The sequence below is a fragment of the Ruditapes philippinarum genome, unplaced genomic scaffold, assembly GCF_026571515.1.
Source record: "Ruditapes philippinarum isolate M1 unplaced genomic scaffold, ASM2657151v2 ctg2159_1_1_1_1, whole genome shotgun sequence".
Classification (NCBI taxonomy): domain Eukaryota; kingdom Metazoa; phylum Mollusca; class Bivalvia; order Venerida; family Veneridae; genus Ruditapes; species Ruditapes philippinarum.
The window spans coordinates 120,562-144,127 of NW_026858069.1; the positions used below are offsets into that span (position 1 = coordinate 120,562).

Sequence of the window (23,566 nt, forward strand, 5' to 3'; positions counted from 1 at the left end):
CTAGGAACATCTGTGTATTAAAATGTAATGAAAGTATTGCTAAAATAAGCACCTGTAACTTGACCTGCCAGAGATATAAACAAAGCTGGATTATGAATTATAATGGTCGTAGGTCAATGAGCTACTTTTAACATAGTATCTAACAGCAGTATTATTTTTGCAATCACATTATTCATTGTGGTTCTATTAATTTTCATCTGCAGGTAAGGCTTTTGTTGGAAAATACAAATATATAACCTAAACAATCAACATTGATTATATTCAAAATTTTATTGATTTTTTGCACAAATTTACACAATGTAGTATAAAGTGAACATTTTTTTTACATATATCCAACACGCACCCCATTGTCCAGTTAAAAAATAAGTCCGGACAAACTTTTGCAACATGTTTTACTTTACAACAAATTTTACATAAACCAATGCAGCATAAAAAACATGCTCATGAAACAATGTCATTTCTTAAAATGCTTTGTTCTGATATACTGTATGTACCTCATCAAGAAAATAACACCTAATTATAATTACAATTATCAAATTTAAAGTGGCATGTCTCCAGATTGCTGCTTATTTTCATTAAAAAATTTTAAAATGTATAGAAAAGTAAAATATTGCGAAGATAATAAAGAAAATTATATTACACACTGCAAACGGCACTTACAACCAATGTATATGACCAAAATATGCAAAAATAGCCATTTAGATATGGTGAAAAATACTACAAAATTGGTCTTTTACCAGAAATAACACGGAAATTATTATAATTATTTCGAATCTTTTTTTTTACTTTTCCCACAATCATTACATTATTCTAAAGATCGATAATCTTACGTATTTTTCTCATCTGGAGGCATGCGGCTTTAAACTACTTGAATGAAATTTTACACATTGGTTTACAATAGTCCAAGAGCCTTAAATAAATTGTGTATCATTTAAATAACATTTGGTGCATAAGTATTCAATTAACATAAACAAATACATGTATTGTAATGAACGAAAAATTAACTTGTATATCCTATGCTCACAGAGCAATTATTGTTGAAGTACCATAGAAATATTAGTGCTATTATTACTGATATACTACATTTAAACATGACTGGACATTCAATCTATCAATGACATCTATTACTGACACATTTATTTGAAACTTATAGAAGAAAACTTTTAACATGTTTAAAGGGACTCCACCGAGTTTCCCCCCCCCCCCCCCCAAGACTGGACATTTTTTTTCTTTTCTTTTTTTTTGAGATTGATGTTTCATTTTATGTAGGTCTACACAAATAACTTGTCTTGCTGGTAAGTCAACATTCATTCTCTCAAGTATTTTTATCCACAAAGTTACACTGGCAAATCTCAAAGTTATCTTATATCAAAACACAGATAGGCAAAATACCACAGCAGAATATTAAGAAAACAATAAACAGATTAGCTTTAAAATTTGAAAAACTTCGGCACACTGGTATCCTCTGACATCCACAAGACTTCAACATTCAAGTAAATGTTCAGTAAAAATAATCATATGCTGTAACTACTTATGAATATCAACAAAAACATACAATTCTATTAACTGGCACATCTGAAAATCTTAATTCTAAAGCCCTGTAACCTGCATTTATAAAACATGTCCAGACGGATGTAAAGCCCTGTAACCTGCATTTATTAAACATGTCCAGACGGATGTAAAGCCCTGTAACCTGCATTTATAAAACATGTCCAGACGGATGTAAAGCCCTGTAACCTGCATTTATTAAACATGTCCAGACGGATGTAAAGCCCTGTAACCTGCATTTATTAAACATGTCCAGACGGATGTAAAGCCCTGTAACCTGCATTTATAAAACATGTCCAGACGGATGATCAATATAGTATTGGTTTTCTTTAAAATGTCAAGGTTACAATATATTGATTAGTTTTACGATATTATTATTACATCTTGTCATTTTAATACTTCCAAGTCCTTTATTAAAGAACCATTACCAAACTATCAGCACAAATTATTAAAGAAACCAAACTAAAATAACAGCAGGGCAAAATGGTTGTTATATACCATACCATTGTCAGGTTCTGATATCAGCAAAGTTTTAATAACTTGTATTATAATGTTTTGGTCTAATAATGAATACAAAAAAGATTACTCATTAGACAATGAATTCATGTACAACATAAAGATCCTGTAACTCAATTTTTTTAATGGTTTTATAGCATAACTATGACGCTTAAATGAAGATATTTCAATATTAAGTTCCAAAAATGCATCATTTGTAAAGATATTACAGAATTTTCTTTCATGTAAATAAAGGGAGGTAATTAGAAGTCAAAGTCTATGCCAAACTTTTCAGTAAGAAATGAATGCATATATTTTAATGGTTAGTTATAATGTGAATAAACATTTGCAGAACATATTTAGCATATTCTTGGATGTTTGAAAATTGTTTTAGAAGAATAATTATATACATATATTAAAATTTCACTATGTATTGTTACATGTACATCCTTAATTACAACATACAGGATCTTTAAATGATAAAAAATATATTTACAGATCAAATCCATCATCGGTTTTCACTACAATACTTTCCAGAAGAATAGTTCTTGTTTTCATCTGGAAGTAAAATAATTCTTACTGCACAGCACCTTCCTGTATATATACAGGCTGGTAAATGGAAAATTTGCCCCCTAGAAATTTGACAACCCGCCCCCCTTTTTTGATAAGGTCTGTATTGTACGGTTTGACATTATCACACAATCTGTTTTGGAGCCATAAATATTTGCCTCGCTACTTCTTATGTATCACCCCCCATGACATAAGTAAGTAACAAATAAAATTCACTTTAGTGAAAAGCCCCGCATAAAAAATATAAACAAAAAATTTTCTGGGTTTTCTACGCAAAGAAAGAAAAAAAAGAGAAAAAAATGAAGAATTAGATTTTGAATAATCTTGTTCCATGAATAAATGTTCAAATTTTCAAATTGATAAAAAAAACAACAACAAAAAATTTCAAGAGACATTGCATCTTAAGTCAGAATAATTTTATAACATGTAATAATAAAATCAACAAGTTATAAATAACTTAAAGTATGGTGAGTCATTAATGTGATGCACACTGTACACGTTGTCCTCCCATACCCTCCTCATCCTCGTCGTAAGCCTCGCCACGACGATGCTGTGCCCTCGCGTCGTATTCCACCAGCGTGTGTTCCTCAGCTCCGTCTGGAATTATTACTTCTTGACGTTTTGGTAAACATGACTCGAGCTCAGCTAGTTTTTTATGTTGTATAGATCCCGCTTCAGGAAATATTACGTTGAATTTGATAATCAAACGTCCTCGTGTAAATGGGTCGCGATGTAAAGGCATTCCTTCATTCAAAACACATTTGATGTCATTTGGCTTCACAACTTCACCTGCAGACAGAATAAATTTATATCTATGTATTTAAATTTCCTTCTTTAGACAGTCTCGTTAAAAATTTGATGTATCAAAATCATATTGGCATAAAGTGTTAGCCACAAATGTAGGTAAAATGACTTTTTTCCACTTTAAACAGACTTTATTTTGGGTATGTGATAGATAGAATATTAAACTTGTGTAAGTTTATTACTGAATTTATTGACCTTGTTGAATAAAATAATAATATGCTTGCCAGAGGCTCGCACGATATTATTTTATTCAAATCATTCAATAAATTCAGTATTGAACAAGTTCATTACAGAATTTATTGAATAAAATAATAATATGCTCGCCAGAGGCTCACATCATATTATTTTATTCAACTAGTGCAATAAATTCAGTATTGAACTTACACTCATTCAATATACTCTATGTGATTAAAATTACAATTGCAGAATAGTTGAGCAACTAAATATTTCACTGAAATTTTGTTTTCTGCAAGGATGAAAATTCTCAAAGAATTTTGCATATCTTTTCCAAAATGTTGTACCATTAATTGCGTGTTAAAGATTTTTATATCTAAATTTCCTCACCTGGCAAGTTTGTTATAACCAACGTTCTTTTATCCAATGTTTCTATAGTTTTCTGGAAACCACACAGTGCCTCGACTAACAATAAGTCCATCTCCATAATCAAGTCAAGCCCATTACGTCTGAATGTATTGTGCTCCTTTTCATCCAATACAATGATAATATCTCCGGGTTCGAGACCCGGCTCTTGGTCCCCTTCTCCAGCAAATCGGATATTTTCACCATCTTTCATACCTGTAATACACATGTACATATGTCTCTTTAATTGTTAAAAGAAAAAAACACACACACACACACACCAAGTTCTATAATTAGAATTGAACAGCCATGTTTGTTTGTTGGAATTCAAGTCACACAATTATTGTAAAAGGTCATATGGCAACTTTCCAGCCTTGGTGGATTACATTTATAAGAAGGGGTGTCATGTTCATACGTTTAACATACATGTGAACTCTCCCACTTTTAGCGGGAGACTCCCACTTTCTGCAGCCATATTTTCAAAGAATTTTCTGAAAATAAGGGGTATTTTCACAAATTAAAGAAATATCCCTCTTTTAATATCAGAACTTTCTTCTTTGTTTATTGCAAATTTTACAATCTTTTTGCATTAAACTCTCCCACTTGATCATTGAAAAAAACTCCATAACTCTCATACATGGGGGTCCATAGGCCTTAATTGCCAATAAATAAGTCGCCCTAAATCGCCAATGGAAAATCCCAAGAAAGCTTCATGACACTACTCAAACCTCTAGCTCCTGTGAGACAAGTGATCTGAAATTAGTTAAACCTACACAGAAGATTTAATTTATAGATTAGTATAAAAATCTCAAGTCCCTGGTGGGTCAGTGAAAGGTAAGAGGTTTAAAATCCTGGCCTTAACAAAACAGATATTTTGTTTAATTGGGTTTTACGTCACACCGACCATTATAGGTCATATGGCAACGTTCCAGCTTTACTGGTGGAGGAAGACCTCGGGTGCCCTTCTGTGCATTATTTTAGGCAAGAAAGGGCACCCAAGTAGAACCACCAACATTTTGTTAGCTAGCTGGATAGAAACCTCACTTGAAAGAATGCAAAGTCCCTGTCAGGATTCGAACCCACAGCAGTGAGGGGGCAAGTGATACCGGTACAGAAGCAATATGAATATACAGTAAACATATTTATATTCATATAAAATTACAAGTTTACCTTTGTCAACATGGACTTCTAATATTTTGTGGTCATCAACAGTCTTCTTGCCAAGACAAGTCTTGCATCTTAGTTTCGGATTTATTGTCTCCCCTTTGCCTGAACATTCCGAGCACACAGACTGCATTTGTTGTACCATGCCGGGTCCCAGCTGTCTTATATGTACCTGCATACCTGTTCCCTTACAGTTTCCACATTTTTCTACAGCTCCCTCTTTCCCACCCTTACCTTTATTTATGGAGAAAAATGTGAAACATGAAATACATGAAAGCACCATAAACCTTACCCGCTGAAGTTACATTCAAAATGAGTTTTTGAAAAGGAAATACTAATATATATATAACAACTAAAAGAATTCAAGTTTTATTAACAGAACTAAGCTGCAAATCAGGTCTGTTCAGCAAAAGCATGGATGCTCGCAAAATTCATCCAATCAGTGTATGATTTATTGAGAGTAAGTTTATTTATATCAACTTAGTCATTTCATGGGACCACATGAAGATGCCATGGAATTTTTTTTGATTGCCTTTTTTTCCTAAATATTCACAGGAATTTGTGTGATCGATTTGCCTTTCTAGTAAACTAAAGAACTCTAGTTATTGTCTGGAAACCATTTGCTATTTTTAGTATCGGTGACCTTGACCAAAGGGGGTCTAAATGCAACACCAACTGGGGTCTTCATATAAGCTTGCTATACACCAAATTTGATTAGAATTTCTCATTCCTAACCGTAGTTACTGTCTCGAAACCATTTTTCTATTTTCAGTAATGGTGACCTTGACCCTTGGGGGTCCAAATGCAATACAAACTGGGATTTCCTCATAAGGTTGCTATATACCAAGTTTGATTACAAAACCTAATTCCAAACTCGAGTTATTATCCAGATGGACTGACAGACATACCGACTGACAAACTGACCCCTATGTACCCCCTGGTATAAAAATGCCAGTTTTTTTAATGACATTATGCGTTCATATTGAGATTACCAATAGGTTGTACAGTATAGAATGGAAAATTTCTTCTCCGTGTTTACACAAAAGCTGTTTGTCTAACATTTACCAAGAGACAGTATAGCAGTTATCTGTGTTTTCAAATATCAAATATGAGCGTAATATATCTTTAAAGTTCTAAACTTAGCAAATAGCATCAACCAATTTCTGTCAAAAACAAACATTAACTGAATACAAACCTTCACATTTCGCACAGATAACTTTTTTCTTCAAGGACAATTTTCTAGTTGTGCCATTGTATAAGTCTTCTAAAGATACTTTAAGTTGGTGTATAACATCCTTGCCCTTCTGTGGGCCTCGCGACCTTCCGCGACTCCCACCCCCAAAAAACATATCAAATATATCCATAGGTGAATGAAAGTCAAAGCCACTGCCGGTTCCGCCACCTGAAAACAAATAGATAAAAAATGTCAAATTTTACAGTGTTACAGACAGTTAAACATTATCCTGTTGATAATTCTTATATAAATCTTGCCCAGCCTCTTTTAAAGGCACATTATGCCTCACTAACAAGAAACTTTTTCTTTCTTTATGAAAGGGCACTGCAGACAGAAGTTGTATAATGTAAAAACAAAAATTGTTTTAGAGCATGTTATATGCTTATTGTTTGATTAAAGTAGTGATGAATATAAAATTATTTGTAACAATAGTAACAAAATGTAAACAATAGTAGTATTTAGATACAAGCGGAACTTTTTACATCTGTTTATGCTTTAATTTGTATCTCCTACAACACAACATTGTAGTGACTGGCCGAATTAGATTTAAATGAGGTGTTAACTAACCTTTAATGGCTTCCTCCCCACCTTTGTCATATGTTTCTCTTTTCTTTACATCAGACAAGACCTCGTAGGCTTGACTTATATGTTTGAACTGTAAACACATAATATATTTTAATAGAGTACATGTAGCTACATTTTAAACAGGAAAAAAATTTAAAAGAATAGCTTCATGTTGAATATAATCATGGCTTTTTCTTGCAAAATATTTGCTTAATTTTAGGGAAAATTAACATGTTAATTTTTTCCAAAAAGGGGAATACATGAAAAATTGATTTTACCAGAGTTTCAGGGGAAAAAACTGCTTGATATTATTATTTTTTTCCTGTAGGAAAGACACCTAATAGATGGTCCCTGCTATAAAAGGAGAGAAACACCAAGTTTGATAATTTGAGTTAGTGTTGATAGAAACTAGGGAATTAAATTTGTTATTTATTCATTTTTTTATCCATGAATATTATTTTAAATTTATGGGGCACTGACGATAGAGAAAAATAATCTTCATATGGACATGTTTGGGACTTCCAATCAATCAATGACTTGGGAGAGGGAAACTTCAAAAGAGTTTGTTGTTTGACATGCAGTTCTTAATAATATTCAACAGAATCAATTTTTTATATTATAACCAGTATAAATATTATAACGAACCACTTAAAAATTACTGGATCTATATAAATTCAATAATAGTTTTGATAAATAATTCAATGATTTTTTTTCTCCTCATTGATACCTTATCAGCCTGAAAAAACTACAGAAAAATAGCAGTGATTTTCTCTTCATATAACAGAGGCATATTAAAGGCCTCTTCCCAATTGGTATATCCCTACTCTGAGTCTGACCTTTTATTTGAATAACAATATAACCATACACATTGACATATAGAATTAGATGCTCTTTTGATAACAAATATGTTGTGGTGAAATTCTTATTGTATCCACTAATCTGATAATTAGAATTAGACAGGTCAGGGATCTATGCATGGAAACTTTCTTTAAAAGCATGCAGTTTTCCCAAAAAAATCTTATCTTAAGCCTGCTTTTTAAATTCCCAAATCAGCATTTTAAGTAATGTTTCTTCACAAAATCAAGAGGCTAAGGCCTCTTAACAATTAAGCAAGAAAAAACCACTGTTTAACATGGAGCTAAATATACATACATCTGTGTTATTGGGAATCTTCAACTGACAAAAATTTCTGCAATTATCTCAACACTACATACATGTATATACACAACAGAACCGATGACTTTATACAATGTACATTGTATTTCATGGACATCAGTAAATACATTGTCTACTGTGATAATAGGCGTTTATGGATACCAATAAAGTGTCAAAATTATCAATAATAAATGATTGACAGAGAGTAAACACCATGTTGATTGTAACAAATACATGTACAAACACAGCTTGTATGTATATATATTAAAATGACAATAATGCTCATTTTTACTTTGTCAAATTTGGAAAAAAATGTTTTTTTATGCATTTTTTCAGCTACCAATAAGATTAGTCATCATAAATAATGATAGCTAATGAACAGCTTCCACTGTCCAGGTAGAACTATTGAGTGGTGATTTATATGAATATGTTGGATTTAAATGACTTCTGGGAAATCACTTGGCTTGTGGGAATTTTGAACAGCCATTTTAGGAATTTAAACATTGGAAATTTTGATGTCCATTTTCTATTGGGAACAGTACCGTTTTAGGGTAGTAGTAATATAAAGACAAAAAACACTGAACACACAAACCTTTTCTGGATCATCAGGGTTTTTGTCTGGGTGGTATTTTAATGCCATTTTTCTGTATGCCTTTTTAATTTCATCTGGTGTGGCTGTGGGTTTGACGCCCAGCATATCATAGTACCCAGTTTCCTTCACCATCCTTGATTAAATCTAGTTAAAAGAAACAAAAATTTGAATTATTTAGTTCATTGCAAAAACCAACAATTATTATTATCGTTTTCTTCAGGATGCTATCTGTGAAAACCAAAAAATAGTTTAGTAAAATATCATTTTGTCTACCCATTGTTCCAGGTTTCAGTGATTTTTTCCCCTGTATTTTACAGCCAAATAAAGGCTGTTTCCCCTAGCTCAAAAATGGTATATTTACCTACCCCTAAACATAGCTAATATTTTCCCCTGTAATGCCCTGTGCACTTCTTCACCAGAACCATTACTTGACAGCATCTGACTTATTATATATCAGCTAGAAGACAGAAAGCTGTCCCTATAGCCTCTGCTATGTACCATGTATGTTAGATTGTATTGAAATTAAATTTTTTCATAAAATGTGTGGGTGAATTCCATTCTCAGTTGTTGGAATTTGATTTTCCCCTTTTCCGATTAATTGTGCTATATTTTCCCCTTCACAAAGCCACATGTTGTTTTGAAAATTGGAAAAAAATCACTGGTTTTTTCCCTAGTATTTTGGGAACATGGCCCATACCCTTGGGATTGGGTTGTAGCGGTGTTTTGCTAAAAATCGCGAAAAAATGTTTTCAAAATTTCCAGTAATGTTTAATGAAAAACAAAGATTCAATGTCTATCATGGTAACTTTCAATCACAACAAGCTGTCTTCACACTTATATCTCTTGTTCTAATGGATTTAAATTGTTCAATAATACTGCTCCACTCGGCATCTTGTTTCTATGGTTATGAGCACAAATCCTCATGTGAGATTCAAGTGATGTTTGGCTCCTTCTAATACTGCCAGTATTTGCCTGATGATACTTTGTCAACAAGTTTTTTGTGGCCTTTTGCAAATCACATGTCCTTCCAATTACAAGTAAGATGTTCACCTAAATTAGTTACACAATGAAAACTTTGTTTATATCTGTTGATGAGAACAACTTACAAAGTTTGCAACATTATCCCCCCCCCTGCAAAGCTGTAAAACAGCCAGAACTTCTCTCATATTTTCCAGAAACTAAAAATTCTTTGGTCTGGAACTGGCACAGACTCATAGAGGATATTTGTTTTTGTTTTGCATGCAAGATTGAAATATAATTTCACTGAGTTAACACCAGATGTAATATTTTCCCCGAGTGGCGTAGCCACGAGTAAAATTGAATAGCTGGTTTTCACGAATGAAATATATATATAAAACAAACAAATTTTCTTTTTATTTCATGCTTTCCAAGTGATTTTAAGTATTTCTTACTGATTTTGATGTGTAACGTCGAGCATTCTCCTTTGTGACATCATCACATCATCAGTTTTGAAATATAGTTCTGTTAAATTTCGCTAATTTTGTTAACTTTTTAACATGATGTATGATGATACCGATTTTCTTTTCCTAGAGAAGCCAAATTTACGTATGACAGCATTTATTTCTGCCTTTCATTCCATTTAGTTTTGATTTTCTTTTCATCCGCATTCAGATATAGTCCGGCTGCAGTGAAAATTATATTTTATAAATTTCACTAGTGGTTTATCAGAATATAATCATCTGATATACTACAATAAAACACTGGAAAGCATGAAATAAATCAGAGCTATTATTTTCACTGAAGACAGTATTTTCAAATTTCCGCTTCTGTGTCTTTTGAAGATTCGTCATCATGTGAAATTGAATATAAAAGTATGTTCAGTGAAAATAATAGCTCTAATGAGTCTGACACTGAAGCATTCTGTGCCAGTTCCAGACCAAAGAAATTCGGGAGTGAAACATCTGAATTAACCGTTTTAGGAGTGAAATGTCTAGCTTTGTTCAGGTGACGTCTAGGATTTCATGATATTTACGGACAGTCTGTAAATTTATGGACCATCTACAATTTTATAAAAAAATTTATCTGTCGCTAAGGCCCTAAATTTATAGACATTAAATACAAAAATTATAGAAGTTATATTACAAGAGCTATCGGTAGGACAGCAACGCTCGACTATTCTTAGTGCTTGATAGTAAAAAAAAATGCTTGATACAATTACCTCCTCCTGTTGGTTGGGGTAATGATGGTGAACAAGTGTGCAAAGTTTCAAAGCCATATGTCAATGGACTTTGAAAATATTTGAACTATTACCAAAACTTTAACGTAAATTCTAAGTCAAAAAAGGGGCATAATTCTGTCAAAATGCTTGATACAGTTACCTCCTCCTGTCTACAGGTTGGGGTAATGATGGTGAACAAGTGTGCAAAGTTTCAAAGCCATATGTCAATGGTCTTTGAAAATATTTGAACTATTACAAAAACTTTAACGTAAATTTAAGTCGAAAAAGGGGCATAATTCTGTCAAAATGCTTGATACAGTTACCTCCTCCTGTATACAGGTTGGGGTAATGATGGTGAACAAGTGTGCAAAGTTTCAAAGCCATATGTCAATGGACTTTGAAAATATTTGAACTATTACAAAAACTTTAACATAAGTGGTTACGCCGACGCCGACACTGACGCCGACGCTCAGGTGACTACAATAGCTCTACTTATTCTTATCAAATAGTCGAGCTAAAAATTCAAAACCACAGGTTAAAGTTCAAAACCACAGGTTAAAGAGAATGAGGTTACTGATTAGGCTTACAGACACTTCACCCCCCAGACACTTCACCCTAGGCCCTTTTTTGCAGACACTTCACCCCTCAGACAGTTCACCCCTCATTTTAAGAAATTTGATTGAGACACTTCACCCCTCATTTTTTTAATTTTGTGTTAAACAATTATTTATGTAGATTATGTTAAATACATTCAATAGTGATTGAGTATGTTTATTGTTTTAAGCCATTGTCTAATAAATTTTGAGTTGATTTAATTCTTGAAGTTTTGGTTTTGAATTAAGTTTGATTTCAGCTTGATCCTTACCATATAATAATAATTGAGTTACGTTCATTTGGTGATGGTTTGTGCTTTAACCTTGTGCTTAATTTACATAACTGGTGCTATTTATTTGTTTAATAAATTACATTATGAATGATCTTTGTATTAAATGCAGGATAATTGTGTCTGATAATGATGATAAATAATTTATATTTATATTTACTATATTTTATAAAGCAACTGATTCATTCATTCATATCATTTATATTCATTTTATTTATTTATTTATCTATTTAATTTATTTATTAAGAATAAATTTAATTTTCATACAATTATACCATTTTAATTCAATTCTCTAATCAATTGTGAGATAACCGTTGAATAAACAACTAATCAACATGTGGAATAAACAAGGTGACATGCAATTAACACTTAATGGATGAAAGTGCTGTGATATATCATTTGGCAATACAACCAATTAACCTTAATCAGCTTTAAACTTAGTAAAAATAAAGGTAATATGCAAAATTTTTAACCAAATAATACTAAAAATAATTAATATAAACATATATAAGCATTTTGTTGTTGACCAAGTTGTTTTATTTACTTTATAGAACAAAATTGGATGAGGGGTGAAGTGTCTTACTGATTTTGGGGGGTGAAGTGTCTTAAGGGGTGAAGTGTCTTCAAAATTTGAGGGGTGAAGTGTCTGGGGGGTGAGGTGTCTTGCTACCACTGATTATATGATTAAATATAACAGTATTCAGATTCAAAACAATTTACTTTCAGTTTTCCCTTTTAACAAAAATTTGTTTCTAATTACCTTTGTTTATATAAACAATCAATATAACAACTTGTTATAAGCTGCGGATTTTATTCTAAAACTAAAAACAGCAAATTTCTCATTGAATAACAGTAAATTTATGGACTGAAAAATCTTTAAATTTTTAGACTAGGACAGTCATTAAATTTGATGCCTGCTCTACTAATCTGGATTATAATTTGATGCTTTTAAAACCTGCACATAGGTTTGAGCTTGTAATTTTCGATATAAAATACAAAGACGGTCCATTGATTGGTTAGAAAAATCGAAACAAAAACATGGAAATGAATGTCAAACAAAAAAAAATATTTTTCCTGCTCTTAAAGACAGACTTTTCAAGATCAAAACATTTTTTTTTCGCCATTACCTTTTTCTAAATTGTCCACAATAATAGTTTCCGATTGTGTTGCTTTATTCTCCTGTAATTTTGACGTAAAATGATATTTTCTGTTTACAACGTGCGAACTTTCCAGACGTTCGTCGAAACATGCAAATTAGTTGTAACTGGCTTACATACGGGAAAGTTTTCAAATGCGTTGATAGAACGGGAACAAGTAAGAGAGAGTATCCAGAAGAAGGCAAAATTATTGTAGATTCTACTTCCGGTGAATCGATGCGGTAAATTTCGCATGTGAAACGATTTGCTTTAACGATGACTTCGCAACAGCCCCCGAAGCAACAACAGGTAATTTGCAGTGAAATACAGTAGATGGTTTTTAAAATATCATTTTTGGTTGTTTATCGCTTGAGAACACACTGTCGCACATTGAATTGTACATGATTATTTGATTCGTTCTTGCTTCATATCGTACCAACATATGAAAGGTAATATGAAATTAGGTGCTACCTATGGCGCGGAAAGCTGTTATGAATTATGATTTAAGCATAACATATTTAGTGTACATGTAAACTGCTTATCTTTCTTGCTGGTATTTTGTACCGTAAACAAAACAAATAAATTGGTTAGTGTTCAACTTGTCATCAGAGCACTCAGAATATTTAATGTAAAGGCCTTAGGGGGGCCACCGCGCATGCATCGGCATTTGGAAAATCCCAATTGCAACTACTCGGCCCTTTCCGTCCATCTTCGGATAAGGACCTTGAACACAATAGTATGAATACACAGAACGGATGCAGTATTTCGGTCTAACCTATGCTAAGAAACTAATCATGTAAACAAATAGTAATTTAATGCTGGGAGTTCTTGACAAGTTTATTTCCAATATATGTAGTAAAAGTCCACCTAAAATAAGTGAATTCATAGGTACAAAAGCAAACAATACATTATTTATATATTTATTATTATGGTTGTAGAAACCGAAAGTACAAAAAAACCAACCTGTTAGTTGGATTTGTTTAAAATGGGCATATTTAATTTACAAATTGTTGTCAGACATATTTTCAAGCAAAAGAGTACCAGAACAGACATTATATGTCAAATATATACATTTGTTTTACATTATCTCTGTTTATGTTTACAGTTTACATCTGAAACCATGTGGTAGAACTACTTTCAATCCATATTGTTCCGAGGTTGTTATAGATAATAGCGGAGGCAGTTCCGAATGGGAAAATCCCATCCGCCATTTATCAAAGATGTTGTTTTAACGTTATTTTTAAATTTGCTAGTTTATCAAATAATAATCGTAACTTTAGAGAAATGATTCTCCGGCTCTGTGGTCTCGAGCATTATTACTTTGTCTCGGAAATTGGCCTAAAAGTGGTTGTGATTTTCAGTCCTTCACACAGAGGGAACTTTTCAGTGATTTTTTATGCCCCCACAAAGTGGGGAGCATATAGCGTTGCACTTGTCCGTCCGTACGTCCTTCCGAGCAAACATTTTGGGTTAATAGGGGCTATATAACAGTAAAGAGAACAAAAGAGAACATTATAGGTTCATTCTGTGATCATAGGGTTTAGGGGCTAGTAGCCCTTAAGAAAACAAAGAAAATAACAAAGAAAATAGCCCTTAAAGCCAAAAGGTTGGAACGTCCGTACGTACGTCCCAAAATCTTTAGAACGCAACTCTTCTTAAACCGGATGGCAGATTTTGCTTAAACTTCCAGGGATGAACAACCTTAATGTGTAGATGGAAGTAAAGGAAGGAATTTTTGCTGCTACCAAATTTAACAGAATTATGGCCCTTTGTTGATTTTTTCACTATATACCATATAGAAATTTTGTGAACGCAACTCCACTTAAACCGGATGGCAGATTTTAATAAAAAGTTCCACATAAAAATCTTACATACAGATATATGCATGCTCTTGTTTACGAGCACATCTGCACAGTGGGGGCATCCGTGTCCTTTGGTCACAGTTCTAGTTTTGGCTTATATTATTACAGATATTCTATCATATTCCCAATTGAAAATAGTATATTATTTTCCCAATGCACAGTAAAAAACTCCCTTTTGAAAGTTACAAACCAAAAATCTTGAATAACAAATTCTGAAATCTTTGAAAATAAGGGCTTCTTCACTGTTATGGTGCTTAGATGTTTGAAGATGCGGTCCTAGACAGTGATTCTTTGCACTGCAAAATTTAAGTCATGCATTTTTCTCAATTTTTAACAAAACATTCTATGGGTATGGGTCATTTTCCCAAAATCTTGGGAAAAAAACACCCTGCTTTTCTAATGCATTTGCATCTTTCTTTCTTGAACTAAAAATGATAGAATGAGTATTTAGCATTTGTAGTTAAACTTTAACAAACATCATGCATAGATCCTTATGTCTTTAAAGTTATAACAATTTACCTGTACACTGACCTGTTATTATTTTATTTTCATCAACAACTCCTGTCACTTATGTATTTCAGATGGACAAAGGGTCCGGAGATAAAGAGAAGAAGAAGAAGGAAACTATTTTAGATTTATCCAAGTACCTGGAGAAACCGATACGAGTAAAGTTCAGTGGAGGGAGAGAAGGTATACGCTCAAATTTTATAATAGACCGGACTTGCTTTTAGAGCTGTCATGTGGGTTTGAATCCCGACAGTGGACTTTCGATTCTTTCATGTGAGGAAGCTACCCAGCTAGCTTACGGAACGTTGGTGGTTCTACTTGCCTGAAATAATGCACGGAAGGGCACCAGAGGTTTTCCTCCACCAGTAAAGCTGGAACGTTGCCATATGACCTATACTGTTTTGGTGTGACGTAAAACCCAATCAAACAAACTAACAAATTTGGAGCTGTCATCAATGAGGGCAATATCGATGTATCGCTGATATTTTTCTGTCAATCAATAATCGATACACATTAGAAAAAAAAATTGATAATTTTGATAATTTATTTAAATGTCTTTGAATTACGAAAATTCACCCAGAACATAATTATACATTGTACAAAAGCAGGTGGTCATGTCTAACACTAATCTGTTGTTACATAATGGGCACATTTCATAGCAGTGATGACAAAAAATGGTCAGGCAAAAATCATGCAAAGGGTTTTTATAAACAGGACACAACATATTTATATGAACAGAGCATATATTTTATTTAAATCATTGAGACAGGTATGAAAGTCAATTATTTACAAGTAATTACAAATATATGTCAATACATCAGTATATCGCCGATATTTGTCATTCGATATCAATGTATTGTCAATATGCGTTGCGATGAATCAATGACAGCTCTTTTTGCTTTGTATTTGGAATTGTCCAGCTGTGGAATTTACAAGCAGTTAGCAAACTTTCACATTGTTTTTGTGATGTTTGATTCTACTCTATAACTGAAGAATATCAAACAAAATGTTAATGGTATTTGTTATATTTTATTTCAGCAAGCGGTATACTGAAAGGTTATGATCCATTGTTAAATCTCGTATTAGACGACACAACAGAACATTTGAGAGGTAAGATGGGCAGAATAAGTTTATTAGACTTAAGGTTTACACTCGTCTGTTTGTCTGTCCGTGATCTATGTTGTAATAATAGCTGGACACTTACTAGTCCCCTACCGGTTCAATCGGTTACATTTCAGGGGAAAGTACAGCTTTTTTTTAGGGGAAGATATACATACTTTGTGTCAATGGAAACAGCACTTATGAAGTTGTAAAATATAGAAAAGAAGATCCCATTTTATTATTAGGTCAGATTTGAAATTTTCGAATAATTTTCTATGTGTTTTTAAAATTATTAAAAATCATTCAAAATAATGAATTTGTTAACCTGATTTTCAGATTTTTCTACAAAATTATTCATCAAATTATTTGAAATATCCACGGATGGGCTTGATTTGTAACCTTAAGTGCTTGTTTGATCAGTTTAGTAAATATATTTTATAACGTCTAAGCATTCATTGTTCAACAATCAGCCGAAGAAAATGATTTAATTATTATGCTTTATTAGTCCCCTACCGGTTTAACCGGAGGGGACTTTAGGTTTACCCTCCGTCCGTCTGTCCGTCTGTCTGTCCGTCTGTCTGTCTGTCCGTCTGTCTGTCAGTCTGTCAGTCCGTCAGTCCGTCCATCCACAAAACTGGATCCCGTGATAACGCAAAAAGTACTGAAAATATTTTTATGAAACTTGATATATGGATAGATGGCAGTATGGAGATTATGCACGTCTTTTTTTTTTCTTCCTATGTTGAAAATTCTGGTTGCTATGGCAACAAATAGTCTGAAAATATGGCAAATTTAACACATAAACTGGATCCAGTGATAACTCAAAAAGTACTGAAAATATTTTTATGAAACTTGAAATATGGGTAGATGGCAGCCTGGAGATTATGCACATCTTTTTCTTTTCTTCTTATGTTGAAAATTCTGGTTGCTATGGCAACAAATAGCCTGAATTTCAAGATTTCTGATTTAAATTTTCAGCTTTTTTCACTATATGTTCTTTATTCTTAAGGTGTTTACTTCAAACTTTAAATATAAGTTTCTGGTCATCAACCACATCATATGTGACAAAGGTTTATAACTCTAGCACAAAAAATATCAGTATTACCTCCTAGAACTTAGATTTTTTAGGGGAAAAATGTTGTCTTTTTAAATAACTTCTTTATTTCCTAATGTATCTACTTCAAACTTCATTTATATGTTTTTTATTATCACTCGACATTTTTGAGAAGGTTAAATACTCCAGCAAGACTATTTCCAGAATTATGTCCCCCTTGAACTTAGATTTTTTTCGAGAAACTGGTATTTTCACTTCAACTTCTTCATTCCTTATAGGATTTACTTTAAAATCCCACATCGTAGTAATATGACAAGGTTGTATAAACATAATTTATAATATTATTATAAATGGCAATACACAGGAGTGTATGACAATTAAAGAACTTTTTGAGGGACCGGTAGGGGACTACTGTATTGCCCGCAATACTATCAAATGCTTGTTTTTAGCTTGACTATTCAAAGAATAGGTAGAATTATTATACTCAGAAGGTGTAAGTGTCACACTTTGGTTATGTTTTTGCATGCAAGTTTGTATATTAAAAATTCTGAAACTTCACACACATATTTTGAAGCATAATGGGTTTTTACTGAACAAGGCCCATATCTCGAATGTGGATTTTGACAGAATAATGGCCATTTTTAATCGTATTTTATCAAAATTCTACATTATCCACGCTCTTGTTCACTATCAAGCACTGACAATATTCTAGTAAGCTGTCCTACTGACAGCTCTTTTTCATTTCTGGTTGAATTTGTAAACAAATTGATAATATTTTCAAAAAATTATGCTAAAGAAATTGATAATTAGATTAGTAACTAAATGATTATTCATGATTATTAATTAGCTAGTAAACAAATTAATAATTAGAGATACAAATTTATAATTATTTCTGATAATTAAGTAAATAAAATAATAATTATTTTGGATAATAAACTAAAATAAATGATAATTATTTGTGATAATAATCTAAACAAAATGATGTTTATTTTTCAGATCCAGATGACCCCTATAAATTAACTGAGGACACAAGAAGTTTAGGTCTCGTTGTGTGCCGAGGGACGTCTGTTGTGTTAATATGTCCGTCGGACGGAATGGAGGCGATAGCAAATCCTTTCGTGCAGCAGGACGGATGATCGCTATGGCAACATTGTGTTGTTGTTGTTGTTGTGTATATAATGTAAAGACTGGAGAGTTTATATGATAATTCTTCAACTGAAGTGATGAATTTTTTAAAATAAAAAGCAAAAGAATAGGTATGTTCAGAAACAAGGGAAAGAAGAACTGAATGACTGAAATATTGCCGCAAAGTTGAGCAATGTACCGTTGAAGAGTATCAGTGTTTAACGGTTAAAAAGAATTGTCATAGCTCTTAAAAAGCAATTTTTTGTGCTCGCAATGTTTGTTACGTATAATTTACATAAAAGTATCTATACAATTCAATTGCAACCTATCTTCGCATACAAAATTACATGAAATGCATTATATTCTTCTCATTGTTTATATTTCATAGTTGAAAGTCTTCAGTTTGGCTGCTGGTACAAAAAAATATATATTCAATATAGATCTAAATGTTAGAGGAATTGTTTAGTATCATTTTTACGAAACCTGGTATACAGTGGTTTATAGAAATATATCAGTGAAATATAAAACTGATATTTCACTGTTATGAATTTAAACCCGTTACGTTGTTTCACTGAAATACCAGCATGCACAGTACTGGAAACCAACTTAATAACGTGACGTTGTAAATACAATATGTTGTATTTTTATTTGGCGCGCTTTTCATTTAGTATAGATTAAAATGTCTTTAAATGTTTCTTTGCATATAATAAAAGGAAAATTGGTTTAAGTATAAGATGGAAATGATTATTTCACCTAGTGAACACCAAAAGTTTGTATAATTTTACTCGTGACTGCACCACTCGCGAAATATACCTTTTTGCTGCTCACTCGGTGAAATATATTCCGATCTTACACTTACTAAACAAATATCCTGTATCATAGCCCATGCCCTTTTGTCATTTTATGAGGAATGGTCAGTTAGTTATGTAAAAATTTTTGTCAAGAGACGTAATTTTAACTTTGATGGACCTTGAATATATTACAATTAACATTTCCAAAAAAATCAAGAGCTGAAATTTCGATTGCATTCATCACTTGTCATATTGGTTTCAGTGAATTTGATAATTTGAATATAAATTTGCATACTTGCAGTTTAATGGCATGAGTCTGAAGATTGTAATTTTTACATTGAATTACGTTGAATAAAGTTCAATTGACATAACTCTAAATATTTCATTATATTTCAAAAGATGACCATTACTGTAAGAGTTACTGTGCTTTGATATTATTCCATTTTTGTTGACTATTATTTTGAAGGGAAAGATAGCAAATTCATTTTCATTCATATTGGAAGGTTCATTATGTCAGTGATTCAATCACATTAATTGTAACATACATGTACATGTACTTATTTCCTTGTATTTACTATAAAACATTTTGAATAAATTACATGCTGTAAACATTATAGACTTTAAACATTTATGTGCAGTAAACATTTGTCAATGGAGCGTCTGTTGTCCAGTGGTTAAGGTCACTGATTCCAAACCACTTGCCACTCATAACTGTGGGTTCGAATCCAGACTGGGACTTGGATCCTTTCATGTGAGAAGGTTAACCAGCTAGCTTATTGAACGTCAGCGGTTCTACTCAGATGCCCACTAGTGCTTGAAATGCGGCACAGAACAGTAATTGAGGTCTTCTCTCACAAGTAAAGCTAGATATGTTGTTATGCCACCGCAGCATCTGCGATGCGGTGGCATATAGCGATTCACCTGTGTGTGTGTGTGTTTGTTTGTTTGTTTGTGTGTGTGTGTGTTATATAGATTATATAGTGAACTTAAAAAGTCTTCTTGTGAAAAACCACTTGTCAAATTTCAACCAAACTTGGCAGGATTGTTCCTTGGGTGAAGGGCTTCCAAAGTTGTTCAAAGAATTTCATTCCATGCAGAAATCTGGTTGCCATGGCAACCAAAAGGAATTATAAGAATAAATTTAAAAAATCTTCTTGTAAAGACCCAAAAGGCCTAGAGCTTAGATATTTTGCATAAGGCATTGTCTGGTAGACCTCTAACAAGATTGTTCAAATTATAGCCCTGGGGTCAAAATTGGCCCCGCCCCGGGGGTCATTGATTTTCACTATGTACATATAGTAAAAAACTTAAAATACCGTCTTGTAAAAACCCAAAAGGCCTAGAGCTTAGATATTTTGCATAAGACATCATCTGGTAGACCTTACCAAGATTGTTCAAATTATAGCCCTTGGGTCAAAATCGGCCCCGCCCCGGGGTCATTGATTTTCGCTATATGTACATATAGTAAAAACTAAAAACACCTTGTAAAGACCAAAAGGCTAGAGCTTAGATATTTTGCATAAGGCATTGTCTGGTAGACCTCTACCCAGATTGTTCAAATTATAGCCCTGGGGTCAAAATCAACCCCGTCCCAGGGGTCATTGGTTTTCCTTATATGTATATAGTAAAAACTTAAAAAAAATTCTTCTAGCAATTGACAAATGCTAGAGGTAAGATATTCTGCATGAAACAATGTGTTGTAAACCTCTAGCAAGATTGTTCAAATTATAGCCCTGGGGTCAAAATTACCCCCGCCCTGGGGGTCATTGATTTCAATATATACATATAGTGAAAAATAAAAAAATCTTATTGTCTGAAGGTACAAGGCTTAGATCTAGCTTTGATATTTGTTAAATAATATCATCATATGAAAGGTACTCTACCAAAGATGTTCAAATTTTGCCTCTTGTGTCAAAATAAGCCCCGCCCCTGGGAGCCATAGGTTTATCTTATATGTATATAGTTAAAACTTAAAAAATCATCTTCTCTAAATTGACAAAGGATAGAGTTAAGATATTTTGCATGAAACATTATGTAGTGAACCTCTAGCAAGATTGTTCAAATTATAGCCCTGGGGTCAAAATTGGTTCCGCCCCGGGGGTCATTGATTTTCATTATGTACATATAGTGAAAAAAAAAATTGGTCTGAAGGTTCAAGGCATAGAGCTTTGATGTTTGATATATAATATCATCTATAGGTCCTCTACCAAAGTTGTTCAAATGTCAAAAATTGGCCCTGCCCGGGGGCAGTGATTCTCATTATGTACACGTAGTAAAAACAGAAAATAAAACAAATGTTTTCTGAATGGGAGAAAGCTATAGCTTAGATATTTGACTTGAAATGTTGTTTGGTGGACCTGTATCAAGATTGTTATTAAACCCTTGGGTCAAAATTACGCCTTGCCCAAGGGGACAGTGACCTACTTTCTTGTCCTTTGATGTACAGCAATGACATTTTGACCATGTGCACAGTTTTAGTTGTAAAATTGAACTTTGACCTAGATTTTGATGATGTGACCTACTTTCTTGTCCTTTGATGTACAGCTATGAAATTTGAACCATGCGGTGGCATAGCATTTTTCTCAAATGCAATCTTGTTATGGTAGTCTTACTGTAAAGCTTTTTGGCCAAAAAATTCTAACATCGTCCAATATCGTGCAAATCGGTTATTTCCGGAACATTATTTTTTCGAAATATTGAGCATTAAATTATTTACAATTACTCATCCATTATCCTTTTATACTGATTTTCGGTTATAAAGGGTTAAAAATTATTGAATACTGAAGATTGTGAAAAATAATGTTCCAGAAATGACTTACTACGATATTGGCCTATGTTAGAAACTTTTTGATGGGAAAGCTGTACAGTAAGACTTCTTAATACTGTAAATGTTATTGATGGAGTAAACTCAGTGCCTTGAATATATTTCCTCATTTAAACATCAAGTTGTCATTAACATTAACAGGAAATTTTAGGCATGCTGTTTTGAATACCTTGAATTAATAATGGACAACACATAAAAGTACATGAATGTCCATTTTGAAAGTTTATTGGTGTAATGATTGGGTATCAAATCTTAAAAATATTATTAAATATTATCTTCAAAAATAACTGTGAACATTACTCAGTTACATGATACATTACTGGAGAATAAATCATGAAAATCCTGATCATGTGTTCTTTTTAATGTTTTTATTTGTAAAGGCCCATTGTGCCCCCAAAAATGCTTTCAAGCTTTTTATATGCCCAAAAGATTTTTGGCGCATATTGTCTGTCCGTCAGGTTTTCTTGACCAGTCTGTATTTTTTGAACCAGTGGAAGGAAATTTAAACTTCTTGGCAGAAATGTTAACCATAATGAGACGATGTGCAGAGTGCAGGATTGACCTTTTTGAGGTCAAGGTCACACTTGGTCATTTTGTTTCAATATCAAATTTTGTGTCAGCTCTGTATCTTTTGAACCGATTGAAAGAAATCAAAACTTTTTGGCACAAATATTACTTATATTGAGACGGTGTGCAGAACTAAAGTTTGGACTGCGTATGTTCAAAGTTGGCCCCGCCCTGGGGATTAACTGATTTACAATTAGGAGTATGTATGGGAGGTTTTCGAACTGTTGGAAAGAAATCAAAACTTTTTGGCGGAAATATCACTTATTTTAAGATGGTGTAAAGAACACAAGCTTGGCCTTCCTAAGATCAAAATTGCGCCGTCCCGGAGATTAATTGATTTATATAGACTTACATAGGAGTTTTCGTGTCCTGTCTGTACCGTTGGAAAGATATTGAAACTACTTGGCAGAAATGTTAACCATAATAAAATGTGTGCAGAGGGCAGGTTTGGCCTTTCTCAGGTCAAGGTTACACTTGGTCATTTTGTAACAATTTCAAAATTTTAAATCCGTTCTGTTTCTTTTAAACTGATAGTATTGAATTAAATCTATTTGGCAGAAATATTTATATTTCTCAGATGATGTGCAGAGCGCAGTTTTGGACAGTAACCTAAGATCAAGGTCACACTGACTCATGTAAGTAGCTGTAGCTTTAATTAGAAAATAAAATGTTGTAATTATACATGTTGCTGTTTGACTCTTTCCATCAGAAAAAGTATTACATTTGCTTTTAAATACTTGACTTTATTTTGGTGAAAGAAATTAGTTGATTGCAGATCTTTCACTTAACTGATAGCCTTCCCTGGAAACCACACTCTATGTTTTGCATTTCT

At 32.8% G+C, this 23,566-nt stretch overlaps 2 protein-coding genes across 4 annotated transcripts; one reads left to right on the forward strand and one right to left on the reverse strand.

The window, feature by feature from the left end:
- Window positions 1–255: 255 nt before the first annotated feature.
- On the reverse strand, window positions 256–13,044 carry LOC132751993 (dnaJ homolog subfamily A member 1-like). 3 transcript variants are annotated; one of them, XR_009628752.1, is made up of 8 exons: window positions 12,895–13,044; window positions 8,706–8,849; window positions 6,962–7,049; window positions 6,356–6,562; window positions 5,167–5,394; window positions 3,982–4,212; window positions 1,826–3,402; window positions 256–1,605 (listed from the first exon to the last, which is right to left on the reverse strand). XR_009628752.1 is itself a non-coding variant. In XM_060742223.1 (7 exons), exons 2-7 carry the CDS (start codon window positions 8,835–8,837, stop codon window positions 3,089–3,091), a joined length of 1,200 nt encoding a protein of 399 aa, XP_060598206.1. In that variant the 5' UTR covers window positions 8,838–8,849; window positions 12,895–13,044; the 3' UTR covers window positions 256–3,088. The 3 variants fall into 3 exon arrangements, 1 of the variants encoding a protein (XP_060598206.1); XR_009628751.1 differs by having other exon boundaries at window positions 256–1,649; XM_060742223.1 differs by having other exon boundaries at window positions 256–3,402.
- Window positions 13,045–13,058: 14 nt separating this feature from the next.
- LOC132751994 (U6 snRNA-associated Sm-like protein LSm7) lies at window positions 13,059–19,657 on the forward strand. Its single transcript, XM_060742224.1, has 4 exons — window positions 13,059–13,212; window positions 15,347–15,455; window positions 16,311–16,382; window positions 18,424–19,657. The coding sequence occupies exons 1-4, from the start codon at window positions 13,180–13,182 to the stop codon at window positions 18,561–18,563; spliced, it is 354 nt and encodes a 117-aa protein (XP_060598207.1). The 5' UTR covers window positions 13,059–13,179; the 3' UTR covers window positions 18,564–19,657.
- The last annotated feature ends 3,909 nt before the right edge of the window (window positions 19,658–23,566 follow it).